General features: G+C 36.7%; 1 protein-coding gene across 1 annotated transcript; it reads right to left on the bottom strand.

The window, feature by feature from the left end:
* Positions 1-8,927: 8,927 nt before the first annotated feature.
* Positions 8,928-10,873, bottom strand: LOC123562971 (uncharacterized). Its single transcript, XM_053527789.1, has 3 exons — positions 10,663-10,873; positions 10,290-10,422; positions 8,928-9,969 (listed from the first exon to the last, which is right to left on the bottom strand). The coding sequence occupies exons 1-3, from the start codon at positions 10,871-10,873 to the stop codon at positions 8,928-8,930; spliced, it is 1,386 nt and encodes a 461-aa protein (XP_053383764.1).
* Between the last annotated feature and the right edge of the window lie 5,549 nt (positions 10,874-16,422).

Raw genomic sequence — 16,422 nt, forward strand, 5'->3', positions numbered from 1 at the left:
AGAATGATTGCCTTGATGAAACCTAGGTCAAGTTTGAATATGGGTCATCTTGGGTCAAAAAGTAGCCTAAGGTCACTAGGTCAAATCAAAGAAAAACCTTGTGCATGCGATAGAGGCTGTATTTTTTAATTGATCTTCATGAAATTTGGTCAGAATGATTGCCTTGACAAAGTCTACGTTGAATTTGATTATGGGTCATCTGGGATCAAAAATAGGTCACTAGGTCAAATCAAAGGAAACCCTTCTGTATGCGATAGAGGCTGTATTTTTCAATTAATCTTCGTGAAATTTGGTCAGATTGATTGCCTTGATGAAATCTGGGTCAAGTTTGAATATGAGTCATCTGGGTCAAAAAGTAGGTCACTAGGTTAAATCAAAGTAAAACCTTGTGTATGCGATAGAGGCTGTATTTTTCAACTGATCTTCATGAAATTTAGTCAGAATGATAGCCTTGATAAAATCTAGGTCAAGTTTGAATATGAATCATCTGGGTTTAAAAACTAGGTCACTAGGTCAAGTCAAGGAAAAACCTTGTGTATGCAATAGGGGCTGCATTTTACACTGGATTTTCATAAAATTTGGTCAGAATGGTTGCCTTGATAAATTCTAGGTCGAGTTTGAATATGGGTAGTCCGGGTTCAAAAACTAGGTCACTAGGTCAAATCAAAGAAAAACGTTGTGTATGCGATAGAGGCTGTATTTTTCAATTGATCTTCCTGAAATGTTATCAGAATGATTGCCTTGATGAAACCTAGGTCAAGTTTGAATATGGGTCATCTTGGGTCAAAAGGTAGATCACTAGGTCATATCAAAGAAAAACCTTGTACATGCGTTAGAGGCTGTATTTTTAAATTGATCTTCATGAAATTTGGTCAGAATGATTGCCTTGACAAAATCTACGTTGAATTTGATTATGGGTCATCTAGGATCAAAAATAGGTCACTAGGTCAAATCAAAGTAAAACGCTGTGTATGCGATAGAGGCTGTATTTTTCAACTGATCTTCATGAAATTAAGTCAGAATGATAGTCTTGATGAAATCTAGGTCAAGTTCGAATATGGGTTATCTGGGTTTAAAAACTAGGTCACTAGGTCAAATCAAGTAAAAACCTTGTGTATGCAATAGGGGCTGCATTTTACACTAGATTTTCATAAAATTTGGTCAGAATGGTTGCCTTGATAAATTCTAGGTCGAGTTTGAATATGGGTAGTCTGGGTTCAAAAACTAGGTCACTAGGTCAAATCAAAGAAAAACGTTGTGTATGCGATAGAGGCTGTATTTGTCAATTGATCTTCATGAAATGTTATCAGAATGATAGCCTTGATGAAATCTATGTAAAGTACGAATATGGGTCATCTGGGGTCAAAAACTAGGTCACTAGGTCAGATCAAAGAAAATACTTATTTATACTCAAGACTTTTTTGCTCCAATTTTAATGATAATTGGTCAGAATTTTTTTCCATAAAATCACTAGGTCAAACATGTTTACACTGTTATGGTGGGTTATGGTGTGTTTTTCAGGTGAGCGACCTAGGACCATCTTGACCCTCTTGTTTTGATAATCCCAGCAGTATTTCTTGCGCTGCATGATACTGGTTGGAAATCTTGGTCTGTAATTTTGTTTGTTTGTTTTGGGTTTAACGCCGTTTTTCAACAGTATTTCAGTCATGTAACGGCGGGCAGTTAATCTAACCAGTGTTCCTGGATTCTGTACCAGTACAAACCTGTTCTCCGCAAGTAACTGCCAACTTCACCACATGAATCAGTGGTGGAGGACTAATGATTTCAGACACAATGTCGTTTATCAAATAGTCACGGAGAACATACGCCCCGCCCGAGGATCGAACTAATAACCCCTCGATCTGTAGACCAACGCTCTACCTACTGAGCTAAGCGGGCGGGTATGGGAGGCAAGAAAATTAGACTGGACAGGCTGGGAAATGGTACAATATAAATACGTTTCTGTATGGATATAGCCCCATGGTAGAGGGGATACGGCTCTTAGCTGACGAAACTTTTCATCGTAAGTTTGCCAGTTTTGTTGTTGTTGTTTTTTTTTTATGTTGTGCCAAGTTCTGAATTAACGTCATATAACGAAACATTTGGGAGCTTTCCTCCGGGTATTTAGTGCAATAGATGTCAGCGTATAGCTGAAAGGCGCGTAACCAAGTAAGAATATTGGAAACTTGTTTTGAAGCATCCCTATAGGTGGACGTGACTTTTGAATTATTGGTTTTATGGATTGTGGTTGTCTCATTAACATTGGATTTCGAAAGTCAAGGGAAGCTAAATCTGTGAATTGTTTGTTGAAGATCTTCAGTTTGGTGTTCTTATCAAATAAATGATGAACGCCTGAAAACGTTCCCAAATCGACCTGCATTACGTTGTTGTCCGTATTGGCACCAGTGACCTCTGAATCTTCGTCAACACAATCATCAGAGTCAAGATCTGAGTCACTATCCTGGTCTGAACAAGAATTTGTTTCTACATTTGCGTGATCAGGATTTGTGTCTGAAGTTATAGATAAATTCGTACCGTCGTCTTTCTTCAGTTTTGACGGTAACAGAGAGTTTATTTCTTCCATTACTTTGTCATCTTGGCTTATTGCAGTCGCAGTAAGTATTGCTTCAGTGTAGGGGCCTTGTTTGCTTTCCGCTTCCCACTACTGACCGTTGTTGGTGTCTGTTTGGGCATTGTGGTTGTCTCATTAACATTGGATTTCGAAAGTCAAGGGAAGCTAAATCTATGAATTGTTTGTTGAAGATCTTCAGTTTGGTGTTCTTATCAACTAAAGGATGAACGCCTGAAAACGTTCCCAAATCGACCTGCATTACGTTGTTGTCCGTATTGGCACCAGTGACCTCTGAATCTTCATCAACACAATCATCAGAGTTAAGATCTGAGTCGCTATCCTGGTCTGAACAAGAATTTGTTTCTTCATTTGCGTGATCAGGATTTGTGTCTGAAGTTATAGATAAATTCGTACCGTCGTCTTTCTTCCGTTTTGACGGTAACAGAGAGTTTATTTCTTCCATTACTTTGTCATCTTGGCTTATTGCAGTCGCAGTAAGTATTGCTTCAGTGTAGGGGCCTTGTTTGCTTTCCGCTTCCCACTACTGACCGTTGTTGGTGTCTGTTTGGGCATTGTGGTTGTCTCATTAACATTGGATTTCGAAAGTCAAGGGAAGCTAAATCTATGAATTGTTTGTTGAAGATCTTCAGTTTGGTGTTCTTATCAACTAAATGATGAACGCCTGAAAACGTTCACAAATCGACCTGCATTACGTTGTTGTCCGTATTGGCACCAGTGACCTCTGAATCTTCGTCAACACAATCATCAGAGTCAAGATCTGAGTCACTATCCTGGTCTGAACAAGAATTTGTTTCTACATTTGCGTGATCAGGATTTGTGTCTGAAGTTATAGATAAATTCGTACCGTCGTCTTTCTTCCGTTTTGACGGTAACAGAGAGTTTATTTCTTCCATTTCTTTGTCATCTTGGCTTATTGCAGTTTCAGTAAGTATTGCTTCGGTGTAGGGGCCTTGTTTGCTTTCCGCTTCCCACTACTAACCGTTGTTGGTGTCTGTTTGGGCATTCTGAAAATATTATGTAGGGCGACAAAATTGTTGTTTAATGAACTATTGTGAACGATTATATAAAGAGACACAGCCCCAACTATGTATAGCGGGCTAATACATTACACCGCACTAAGGTATGAAAATTACAGTATTTTACTTCATATCCTGTTACGACAGATAATAATTATGCCAATTCACAGAAGTAATACAAAATAACTAATAAAAATGTATAGTTGAAACAAGTACAGCAGAATGTAAAATTGTTATTGCTGAACTATTGTGTCACAAGTAACAAGTATTACTGCAGATAGACAAAAGCTTATAGAAAGATAGCATGAAGCAAAGTACCAACAAAGTCAGTACTATAGAATTGCAACAATGATACGTCACAACATACAAAAAGCTATACAAAGCTTGTGAATATAGTTAAAAATGCTGCAGCCAATGCATCACAACCAACAAATGGCATTGTCGATGGACATGGCATATAGCCAAAACAGCAAGAAACAAAGTACCGTCAAAGTCCGTACTATAGAATTGCAACAATGATATGTCACAACAAAATATAAAAGCTATACAAAGCTTGTGTATATTATAAAAATGCTGAAACCAATGTGCATAATTTCAATAAATATCACTGTTGATTACATTGCACAAGGCCAACCCAGCATAAAACAAAATATATGCTATATTCTGCAGTATCATTCTACGTACAGAAACTATCAGCCGGTTAAAAGCTAAAATTAGCTAGCCAGTTTAAATAGAAAAGAAGGTATATAGTGACGGATGACATGGCAAACTGAACAAAGTGTTTTTAATTTCATTGTAATAATGTTCATGTCAATGTTTTGAAAAAAAACTTAAGCATGACAATCAGCAAATAGATACTCACATGATCAATTAAAAGTCTGAGGCATCAACAACAAATCACTAGATTCAATAAGAAACAAGCATTATTGCAACCTGAAAAATAAACAGCAGTGATAAGCAACAGCGATGCTGGAATAAGTTTAGCAATGTGATTGTCGGATTATTGTAGAGATGAGATGTGGTTTTCAGCATAAAGAACAGCACCACTTATTGACCTGTAGTACCGAGCCAGACCGTTCCGGATCGACATGTACGCCTTGCGCTGAAATAAAATCTGACAGAAATCTTTTGTTAAAATTTTGCCTACAATACATAGTTCCCACAAGCCGTAGCAGGTGCCCGTTTTACCGGAAGCCGCCATTTTGATTGGCAAGCCGAAACAAAAGATAAAGATCGTAAACGTTTACAAATAAAACTACAAATATTACCGATAATTTACCGCGGTTGTGACACAATGAGTGTCAAACAAGTGAAGAAACTTTATAGAGATGGTTTGGATAAGCAGACTAGTGAAAGATATGCTCAAAAGTGTAATTTGATAGGCGGAAAAGATCCGTACGACCTCGTGAAAGGGGACTTGACAAGTGACGTGAAATGCCTTCCAGCGGTATCTTACATAGATATTATCAATTACTTAGTCAACACAAAAAGTGCCTATACGATGGATGAATTGAAAGCTTACAAATCCCTAGAAGCATACAACCAGTTTGTCTGTGGCTGGGTTCGAGATGTCATGAGCATGAATGTTGGAAACAAAGTTCTGGTTACAGCACGGGTATGTAATATTGTATAAATAAATATTTCTTGGAATTTTATCAGCGTCATTTTTTATTTAAAATAATCTCTAACAAACCCCAGTACATAATGGTACCAGTTAGTATATAACACCTTGTCACTGAGTGGAGAACAAATAAGACTACTTTATAAATTATAAAGCCAGCTGACTTCTTCTTCTTCTTCCATTTATGTACAGGTCCCACTCTGGGGCAACGTCGTACAGTGATCTATTTGTATTTTGTTTTTATTTGACACAACATTGCAGTGCAGAAGATCTGCAGAGGTACGCATAATATTGAAGCAACATTGCGTGATTCGACAAGTGATCTATAGTTGTATAGTATATAATATAGACTCCTGGACTTTCCTGGATTTCAACCGACAATCATTTATACTGTAAACTGTAACTGTATTGATAATATATATGAACTAGTTCAACTATCCTAGTCTACTAGTCCTTAAAACTATGGATTGTTTGTGTGTCATGTACAGCTTATAGATATTTTACATATGCTGCTTTTTATACAGGTAAGGCATTCCCAGAGGATGAACGAGACTGCTCTTAGACCTTGGGTGATTGTTGACACAACAGGAGTCGTTGATACAGCGCATTGTGATTGCATAGCAGGTCTGGGAGAGGCATGTAGCCACGTAGGGTCGCTGTTGTTCTATCTAGAGGCAGCTGCTAGAATCAACGCTTCAAAAACAGTCACTCAAGAGAAAGCATACTGGCTATTACCAAGAAGTATCGATAAAGTACCGTATTCCATGATATCAGACATTGACTTTACATCAGCAGAGACAAAAAAAAAGGAAATTGGACAGTGCCATTGAAGGTGAAGATGAGGGTGATTCACGGTCAGCTACAAAGCTACCAAAAGTGCCAGAACCATCTGAATCTGAACAGGAGAATTTATTACAGTGTTTGTTTTGCAACAAGTCAAACGCGGCAATTCTGACAGTGTCGTCAAAATATCAAGAACAATTTGTGCCAGATATTCTCACTGATGGGAAGTTACCAGAGCCTCTGATTAAGCTAAGAGATGACAAGTACCTCAGTATGCCGGCTGACGAGCTCAGGAAAACGTGTGAGGATTTATTTGCTGGTATAACAGTTACAGAGAAACAAGCGGAAAATGTTGAACTGTTGACACGAAAACAGTCGAAATCTAAGGAATGGCACAGACTGCGTATGGGAAGAATCACTGCGTCAGGTATGAAATCAATATGTGCAACACTAATAGAAAAACCAGCATTATCAACTGTGCAAGCTATTTGCGGACAAAGTAAGTTCAAAAGCAAAGCGACAGAGTATGGATGCAAAAATGAGCAGGATGCTCTCCATGACTACAGTGAATTCATGAAAACAAAGCATGATAATTTTTCAGTTTGCCTTGTGGACTTGTTTTGAGCACAGATTATCCATTTTTAGGTGCTTCCTCTGATGGACTGACTTCCTGTTGTTGTTGTGGAGAGGGACTAGTTATCATAGTGCATGTAATATTGAATGCTTGAAAGATGGTAAACTGAAAACTGGACACAGATACTCATATCAGATACAAACACAATTAACTGTGACGGGTAAAGAGTTCTGTGACTTTGTGATGTGGACAGCGAAAGACCTGCATGTTGAAAGAGTTCAGTCAAATGAGGATCTTGAAAATGAAATCTTGGAAAAGTGGAAGCATTTCTTTGTTAAGATAGTTCTACCCGAATTGACAGGAAGTCTTGTTACGCGTGAAAAAAATTGCTGAATGCAAGCCACCAGTCAGCACAAGTAAATAGTTCTGACAAGGAAACAAACGCAGGTTCGGTTACAAAGTATACACCTGGGAGAAACAATTGTACAAATGTTGAACTTGCGTGTGTTTGCGGATCTAAGTGTTTGAAGGCGTCAGACCGTGTTGTTAGTTGTGACAGTGAAAATTGTAAATATGGTCTCCTTCACTTCAAGTGCGTAAATGTGAAAAGGAAACCAAAAGCACCTTATTACTGTCCGGAATGTAGAAAATCAAAATGGTGATTCTTGTATATGGAAATGTCTGTAGTAAATGTAAAACCAGGTTTTCATAGATATGTGATTCAAAGAAAACATTCGCAGAGTGATTGAACATGTTGAGCAAAATATTTCTTTTTATTGCATGTAAAACAAAACAGTATATATTGAAACTGCTAATAGCATTTTTTGTCTGTTTTTATGTTTATTTTCATTGAATAATAATGTTATATCTGTAGAGATGTTTAGTTATTTCTTTTCATGGTATGTTTTGAAACACACTTTTTGAAAGAGTCATTTAAAACTTAAGCCTATAGATTAGTATAATAACAAGGTTACATGGACTGTCGCCTTCAATGGTTGAAAGGTTTCCCAGTATCTTTACAGGGACTTGCTCACAGTTCAGTTCAGTTCTGTAGAAATATGCATTAGTTTACATTTTGTTATAACTTTGTATTGTGTAAAAGTTGCTTCACTATAAACTTGTAAAAAATATCCTATCACAGTCTCAAAATAGTCTTAATTTTTTTCGGTGCTCGAAACAATTCAAATATCAGAATTAAATTGTAAAGCAAATGCAGAAGTTTAAGTTTACTGATCCAACTGTGAGCAAGTGATACATACACTTTGGTACATGTGAAATGAATTTTTGTATGGACTGGAGCCATGTTCTGACAATAAAACACAAAAGTGTAATGAATCAGTTTAATAACAATTGAAAGCATACACATAGCATGTGGTAACTATATACATGTATATATAATATCCAATTAAAAACGCTCTTATCCAAATTTATCAACTATGATGTTAATCTGCAGCCAAGCTCTTTAATTAATGTTTCATCAACAAAATCATTCAACTACTATGTTCAGCTACAGGTAAGCGCCTTTAATGATAAACCAATAAAGAATTTTTTTATGGACTTCGCAATGATGTTTATCTGCGGGCAAGCTCCTTTAATATATAATCGTTAGAAAATATTCAAATGGAGTTAACAACAACTATGATGTACATCTGCTGGCACGTGTTTTTAGTATAAAGTAAAAAAAAAATATACCAGACTCCAACAACAAATTTGATGTTCATCTGCAGGCAAGGTTCTTTATTATATAATCAATAAAAATCTGTAATAGACTCAACAACAAATTTGATGTTCATCTGCAGGCAAGGTTCTTTAATATATAATCAAAACCTAATATGTTTTGGACTTTACAACAATTTTGATGTTCATCTGCCGGCAAGCTTCTTTAATATATAATCAATTAAAACACGTCCTGGACTTAACAATTTGATGTTCATCTGCGGGCAAGCTTCTTTAATATATAAGCAATAAAAGATTGTTATGGACTCGAAAACAATTTTTATTTTCATCTGCGGGCAAGCTTCTTTAATGCTTTAATGTATAATTAATAAAATAATATAGACTTCAACAACAATTCTGATGTTCATTTACAGGCAAGCTTTTTAATGTTTCATTTACACATGCACAGTGAATATGCATTGCCTTTATAATAAAATGACTCCAAATTAATTATCCGATTTCCTTTATCTAAAATTCATCAGTTAAATCCTACTACAGATTCATTAAAATTTGCAAGAGCACAACAGACAGATGCAATTTTGTCAATGACTGGAAGTTCACCAGTCTCACTCTTCAAGAAGTCTATTGGAAGTTTGTCTTGAAGAATGGTGTATTTATTTCGCACTAACCTATCACGCGTTCCACCTGTATTCTAACATGAGCAATTTTGCGTGTCGTTTCGATATCTGTTGGTGAAAGTTGTGACCGTCCTTTAGTGAAACTCGGAATATTTACTTGTGCACAATACATCCCTACGCTATCCGCAATGTCGAATCCACGGTCGGCTAGAACCAGATCGCCAGGAAGGAGCTTTTCCAGTATCCCACAATGCTCTGTTATATACTTATCACTTACTCTACCACCCCAAGCCCGGGACAGAAATGAAATTGAACCTTGTGGAGTAATGCCTATTAAAAATTTAACAGTGTTATGGTGCTTATAAGAAGACCATGTTTGTGCTCGGGCAAGAAGGTTCTTAGGTCTTTGAATAAAAACTTCGAAACAATCTATAACCACTGCAGTCTTCTGCGCGAACTGCTGTCTGAATTCTAACGGCATAGTCCGTCGCAACTCCTCGCGCTGCGGCCAGTAAATCAAATGTTTAAGTCTAACATACATCACATGAACAACAGTAATGAAAATCCTTGAAACTGTGGAAGTTGATGTCTGATACCTATAGGCTAGATCTTGCACAGACAAGTTAAACTTAAGTCTCATTAAAGTCATCACAACGCGTTCAAAAGCACCAAGATCTGACAGTCTCTGTTTAGGAAGGAATTCTCTTACAAAATTGAAAATAGTCAACAATGTCAAATAGTCTGGCAGTCCTGGCAGTCCTGTGTAGTATTTGACTTTATCGTCATTTCCCTTGAACGAATCCTGGTTTAACATTAAACCACTAATCTGAGACTTCAGCAACATGTTTTCTGTTAAGAGTCGCTGAATATAACTGTCCACCTGACTTTTTGTTACTGGATTTATAGGAACTGGTCTTTGCTCAAGTTTTTCTGTTTGTCCACTGTACACAAAAGAACAGGTTTTTATATTCTCAACAAGTGGTGTTGCGGTGAACTCGGGTATCGGAACTTCCTCATACAGATCCAGCAGTGCTCTGGCAGCATGGTGTTTCTCTTTTATTTTCTGTCTCTCCTGAGCTCTGACAAACCTGAAATTAAAAGGAAGCAATTGTATTTGAAAGCAAAGTATATCCATCTTGTAAAGCTTTGACAATTTGCGCAATGCAATTTGGACTTTTCTGACTGAATCTGCTCACACGAATATGCTCTCTATGAGCATTTATATAAGTCTAACAAGTAGTGTTTAGTCCGGTCACATTCTGACTAGAAAGACTTTGATATTCATCCTGGTTTAGATGTGAATGTATTGTTGTACTTGGCTGAGATGCTTTCATGATGACATGAAAAATGAAAGCCCTGGGTTGATTTCTGACTATTCATTGTTACACAAAGCCAAAGTAGATAAAACGTAAAATTACCTTTTTTATCTGTTTCTATCTTTTTTTCTTTCTTCATGGATTTTCTTGGTGAGAGATTTTCTCCAAGAAGAAGCGTTGGAGCCCAATCAGGATTCGATCTGTCATACATACTTGATGGTTTGCCTGAAAATATAAATACAATAACAGTTCAGAGGACATTTCCTTTGTTTAAAGCTCGTATGATAAAAACACAAACACACAAAACTTAAAACGGCACTGCTGCATCCCGCTGCATACATATATTTACATGTCAACTTACTGTGTAAACGAATTTCATAGCAAGTCGTCGCATATTAATATCTGGGATACATGTATTAAAAAAACTAAAAATAGCTCAGATCAATTCAATTTATAAATAGTTACCGTGTACAAAATGGTCAGAGCATATTTTTGAGTATTTTGACGGCGTATCCTTCCTGTTTACATTTGCCAGCCACTGTCGGCGTCGATCTTCACTTAATTTCTTCGTAAACTTGCCTTCATTCTCTCTGACAGCAGGAAATGAAACGAAACCTCGCCTCACTGAATTGTCTGCTCGATTGCTGCAACCTTTGACCCAACAAGACACAACCATATTTGACTAAAAATAGATTATTTGTCACCCGAAATAGGTCAAGCGTAAGTGGTATTTTGCCAAACAAAATGGCGGCGGTGTGAAAAGTACCCGGATGTTGTGACGTCATATGAAAAGCATGTATGTGCCCAGAAGATAACGGATTGAGTTGACATACAGTATTCTTGGAGTAAATTATGAGTGTACGCAACCCTTTCATTATAGCACTAGGCAGCTTGTCGAGGCATTATCTCAGACACAAGAACAACCTTGCAGCCATTGCTTAAAGCTTTTTCTGCGTATGCGATAATGTATCCCACCAACATCACTGGGTGAAGAGCAGGGTCACAAAGATCATTGCTGCCAATATCTATCAACGTGATTTAAATAGACAATTCATTAATTAAATACTCTGTGTACCAAACAGATTTAGGTTGGTGAGGTTTGGTAATGGTAGCACCACCTTCGCCATGCCAAAGCACTCTGTCCGGGTCTAAATTTAAATTGGACACACCTTTTTTTTCCTTATCCTGTTTGTTTCTTTATCGTCACTGTTAATTCGGTGAAAAGTTTGCAAGGTTTTTACCATCAATAATGAGCCTGTAAACTGATTTTCCGACTGTCGTCTATCTCCGTTACGTAATTTCGCCACCATGCCTTGCAATGTTTTTATTGTTGGGCACTCTTTTACCAGACGCTAACGGTCATCGTGTTTTGACAAAGGTGTGTCCAATTTAAATTTAGGCCCGGACAGAGTGCAAGTGTTTTGGCATGGCGAAGGTGGTGCTACCATTACCAAACCTCAGCGCCCTAGATCTGTTTGGTACACAAAGCATTTTATTAATGAATTGTCTATTTAAATCTCGTTGATAGATACTGGCAGCAATGATCTTTGTGACCCTGCTTTTGACCCAGTGGTGTTGTTACACGCTCTTAGAAATCAAACAGGAAGATATTCCAGAAATAGAATACCTAGAAATGAAAGATATTGTCAATGCTGTCACTCTGTAGACTTGGAAGGTGAATGTCATTTTATTTTAATATGTCATTGCTATATAGAATTACGCAAAGCGTCTGGTAAAAGAGTGCCCAATAATCAAAACATTGCAAGGCATGGTGGCGAAATTACGCAACGGAGATAAACGACAGTCGGAAAATCAGTTTACAGGCTCATTAATGATGGTTAAAACCTTGCAAACATTTCACCTAATTAACAGTGACGATAAAGAAACAAACAGGATAAGGAAAAAAAATACTCAGTGATACGACAAAAAGCTAAAATCCTTGGTTAAAACTTCTTTGTTTTGCAAGGGACGCCATCACATCAAAACGAGGCTGGGATATTAATTAGGTTGGTTGGTTTAAGACCACTAAGTTTGTCCAAAGGTAAACGAACTAGGTTCACGACTACTAAATTCATTTAAGTAACCTGGAGCCACGGTCCACCTGCTCGGTAGATTTACAGCACATTGAATAGTGTAATTTTGACTTACCGTTACACTACATAAATTATTATTAGATATTTATTCAACTTCACTATGTCAAAAGCATCATTTTCTTGTGCGTTTGCACAGGTATAATCCACAATTCACAATAACTCAGAAAGGACCTAAAATTGTCCAACTGTCATCTACCAAAGGCTTTCATAAGAGGGCATTACTTTTTACTGGCGTATGCTTATTTGACTGCCTGTATTTGTCAACTTTTGCAATGCTGAGTAAGAGTTGACCGACCTATATTATTTATTTATTAAATGGTACTACAATATTAAATTGATGGTTTCAAGGCAGCAATATGGTATGTAGATTCTATATGTGCAATTTAATGTATGTTTTTATTATAATTTTCCTTTTTTCACAAATATTCAGTTTAATTTGAATTCAAAGTGTGTTCATGCTCCGTTATAAAAAACATCAGCTCATTTTCTTAGTAACATTGAATTATTGAAATGTTTCGAAATGTTTCGGCTGCCATGCGCTATACGTGACGGGTATGTATTTATATCCGGAGACAATTATTTCGCATAAACAACACATGTAAGTTGGCAGTCATTGATATATGGCAGACTTTTCAGCGAGCCACAGATACCTTCAACTAGGTAAAGCAGGCGTCCATTTTATTCTGGATGACCGCCGACTAGGACGTCAACGTGGGAGTCCACGCATATAAACTCTGTAGCGTATGACTGTGTATCTCCTCCGGACATAAGGTATCCACTGTATTATTTTGTCCAGCCAAGGTAGGGCTCAAGTCGACTTGGAATCATTATGACACTAGACCTCGGTGAGGAGCATACAGCGCAAGGGGCATCTTCGTCTCGGACATTTGATCCTAGATAGTGTGATCCACCGTTAGCTTGATTGTCTACAACTTCATACTCGCTGCCGTCTACCTTTCCTCCAAAACCCTCAGAACCTTCATAGTAGACCCACTGGAGATCTGGCGGCAGGTAGAGATAATTTGCTGCACCTCCGCTGTGAATATAGTGTGATCCTGCAGCATAGCCTATTTAAAGAAAAGTATTTCCTCTTTCTTTGGAACTGTGACCAACAACACTAATGAATACCGTCACCTCTTTTCACTTTTCTTATCATTGTACAAGTTTTTACTGTATATAGAAGGAATCAAAGTCGTCTATTAGCAGAGGGTTGCAAAACGTATGATATAAAAGTATTTTGCATGAATGCAATCTTGAAGACCACGGTTAGTAAAACCTACGTTACTGAAAATGTTTTATTTTTGGTTTTATAATTTTCTTTGTAAATCAAAGCTTTGTCTTTCGCAGCGTTGTTACCTAACAGTAGTTTCGTCTATGTTTATGACGTGCCATTAAAATATAACTACAATCAAACTTTATACTGGTCTAAAAATAGAAATATGCATTTTACAACAAAGACTTTACATGAATTATTCGTTGAGGTGCCATTTCCAGGACATGTTTCGCGAACCCATCGAACATATGTACCCTCACCATTTAAAGCTTAAATTCAAAACAAATTGAATATTTATCTATCTATCTATGGTATATTAACTCCACTTTGTGTTATAGACATGGTATGTACGCGTACTTGTTCTGAATCGCTTTTTCCTCTTCGACGTGAGTCAACTTGTGGTGTAAAAATCGCAATGTGAGGAACCCATCAAGCTGGCTTTCAAAAAGTCAGTGGTTCTACTCGGGAGCTTGCCCATGCCTGGGGTCTTCTTCTACCATCTTAATCTGATAAAGGTTTGTTAAGACACCAAATTTCCTGAATAGTGGCACGTATGTTATGTTTGCGTTGGTGAATCATTTCTTTCAGTAAGGGAATCTACTCCTCCCTTTTTGAATTTTGAATGTCTCGTTATTTATACATTGACACTTTCAACATGCACATTGATTATAAATCCATATCTGAAATAAACGTCAATGTGATTATTAGTTATTAAAGGTTATCTAATAGGTCAGTATATTCTGCAACATTTATTTTAAAGGTCAGTTATTGTATTATTTTAGATATGAACGTTGACATGATATGTAGGTTTTTAACTACCGTCGTTTGCCGTAATGTTGAATATAGAGGAAGTTTCAAGGGTGTCTTTTCATTTTGAATTTATTAAATGCGAGGCTCTGCTGAGCACTTTATGAATTTTATTCAACGAGTTTAATAAATTCAATGTGGAAAGACATATTTTTATCACAAGTACGTTTTTCCTGCTGAAACGTCAAAATGTCTTCTTTCTTTACCTATTGTAAATGTTGGAAAACCCTGCAATATGTTTAGTTCCTTATTTATTACACCTTGCTACGAAGTAACTGTCAGTCGTTCCATTGTACATTACCATATGTTTGTTTTTACCTTGGTGCGTACCGCGATATCTTTCTAGATTTAAACCGGAAGAAAGATCATATTTTAACAGGATATTACTCTTACATTTGAGGGTGTTTTTTTTTCAAGCTTGAAGTAGCTTGAAATTTCGCTGCGTGTTGCAAATATTTGAAAGAAATGACCTGAAATTGGGCAATTAATTGCCATTCTGTTAATTCAAATATTTGCTGAAATAGCGTTCAAAACTCATTTTTTCTAAATTTGTCGGCACTTTGCACTAAATGCAAAATATACCGTACACATAATCCGCGTTAACTGTACGAACCGTAATATTTTCAGTACACATGCGTATGAAAATCGCCACATTTTGTGATTTTGACAGTATCAATCTCATGGCGTATCATTGTCTCGGGTGCTTAATGTAGCAGATACTTTGCCTCTACAAGACTTTTATTTTCAATATCTTGCCTGCTCCATCAACTTTAAAACACAAATGAGAACAATAAGTTTCATAAGACAGGAAAGAAATCAAAGAGCAGAAACGAAAGCAAATTTTGTCGGACATCACTTGGAAAATTCCTTTCCTTTTTAGTTTGATGAATACGCCGTTAGAAAGAAATAGTTTTGATCCATAAACTCTAAAACGTTTAAATGGAATGTGTATTTCTAAAGCACATATTGATGCCTTACCAATATTGTTATAAATGTAAGCGTATCCAAATATTTTGTTGCAATAATAACCGTTTACGTAACTTGCGTAATGATATTGGGAGTAGCTGCGTAAATGTTCCGCGCAAATAACCAGAACTGCGCGTTTTGTAATCGCGACGCGCAAATAACCAATTTGTGGTTTAAGACCTACTGTCTTTATCTAACGACAAAATTTCATAAGAGATTTTTTCATATGAAATAGTTGAATGATACAAATGACAAAAGCCAGACATGGTTGAAGGTGTGAATTATCCGGTTTACGTGTACACCTCTTTAAATAATAAAAAGTGATCCATATATTTATACAGTTATCCGAAAAAGATACTTACGCCCTCCAAGTTGGTAATTTACGTACTATTTCTTTAAAAGTCGTTTATCATTATCCTGGATTTTATAAACACGTAATATTCTTACTTTTTAATGCTTTTTTTACATTGAGTAAAACACCAAATCCTGACAAGTATTTTAAGCATTTTTCATAAACTTTTGTTACTTTTACCAAGAACGTTATTTACGTCCTTAATCTTACTTTTGTAAGGGCTCGGCGATATATGACCATTTTGTGTCGATTCGCCGAAAAACCCAACTCACTCACTCACTCACTCACTCACTCAATTTGTATGGCATTATAGTTCAAGGTTCGATTATGCAAATTAGTAATCTAAATAGCAACATTGGTTTTTCCTTCAAACTGAGAACTTTTTACGCCTCTTTGTCCAACAGTCATGAAAACACATCAGACTGTCTGCCTACGGTCTACAACAAAAGACACCAGAATCGTCATATCACCTCCTCATCTGTAAGTACTACACATACTGCTTTGTTTGGCACGGAGTTTCTTTTTGTTGCATCCTGCAGCAACTTTCGTACTTGTTAAGTATAGGATCGCGAACAAACTTAAACAAAAAGTATGTGATGTGTATTGCTAGAACTGTATACTTCTCGACCAAATTTGCTAAATAAAAAGACAATACATGCTGTGTGATAAAGCATACGAACTTGAGATAAAAGTCTATCGTCATTGTCGAAAGTGTAAAAAGTACTGAAACACTA

The sequence above is a fragment of the Mercenaria mercenaria genome, chromosome 2 (assembly GCF_021730395.1).
Source record: "Mercenaria mercenaria strain notata chromosome 2, MADL_Memer_1, whole genome shotgun sequence".
Taxonomy (NCBI): domain Eukaryota; kingdom Metazoa; phylum Mollusca; class Bivalvia; order Venerida; family Veneridae; genus Mercenaria; species Mercenaria mercenaria.

Coding starts and splice junctions, on each gene's coding strand:
- LOC123562971 (XM_053527789.1), bottom strand. CDS start 10,873: ATGGTTGTGTCTTGTTGGGTCAAAGGTTGCAGCAATCGAGCAGACAAT. Junction 10,423..10,662: donor CTCTGACCATTTTGTACACG/GTAACTATTTAT, acceptor TTATATTTTCAG/GCAAACCATCAAGTATGTAT. Junction 9,970..10,289: donor GATAAAAAAGGTAATTTTAC/GTTTTATCTACT, acceptor TTTTAATTTCAG/GTTTGTCAGAGCTCAGGAGA.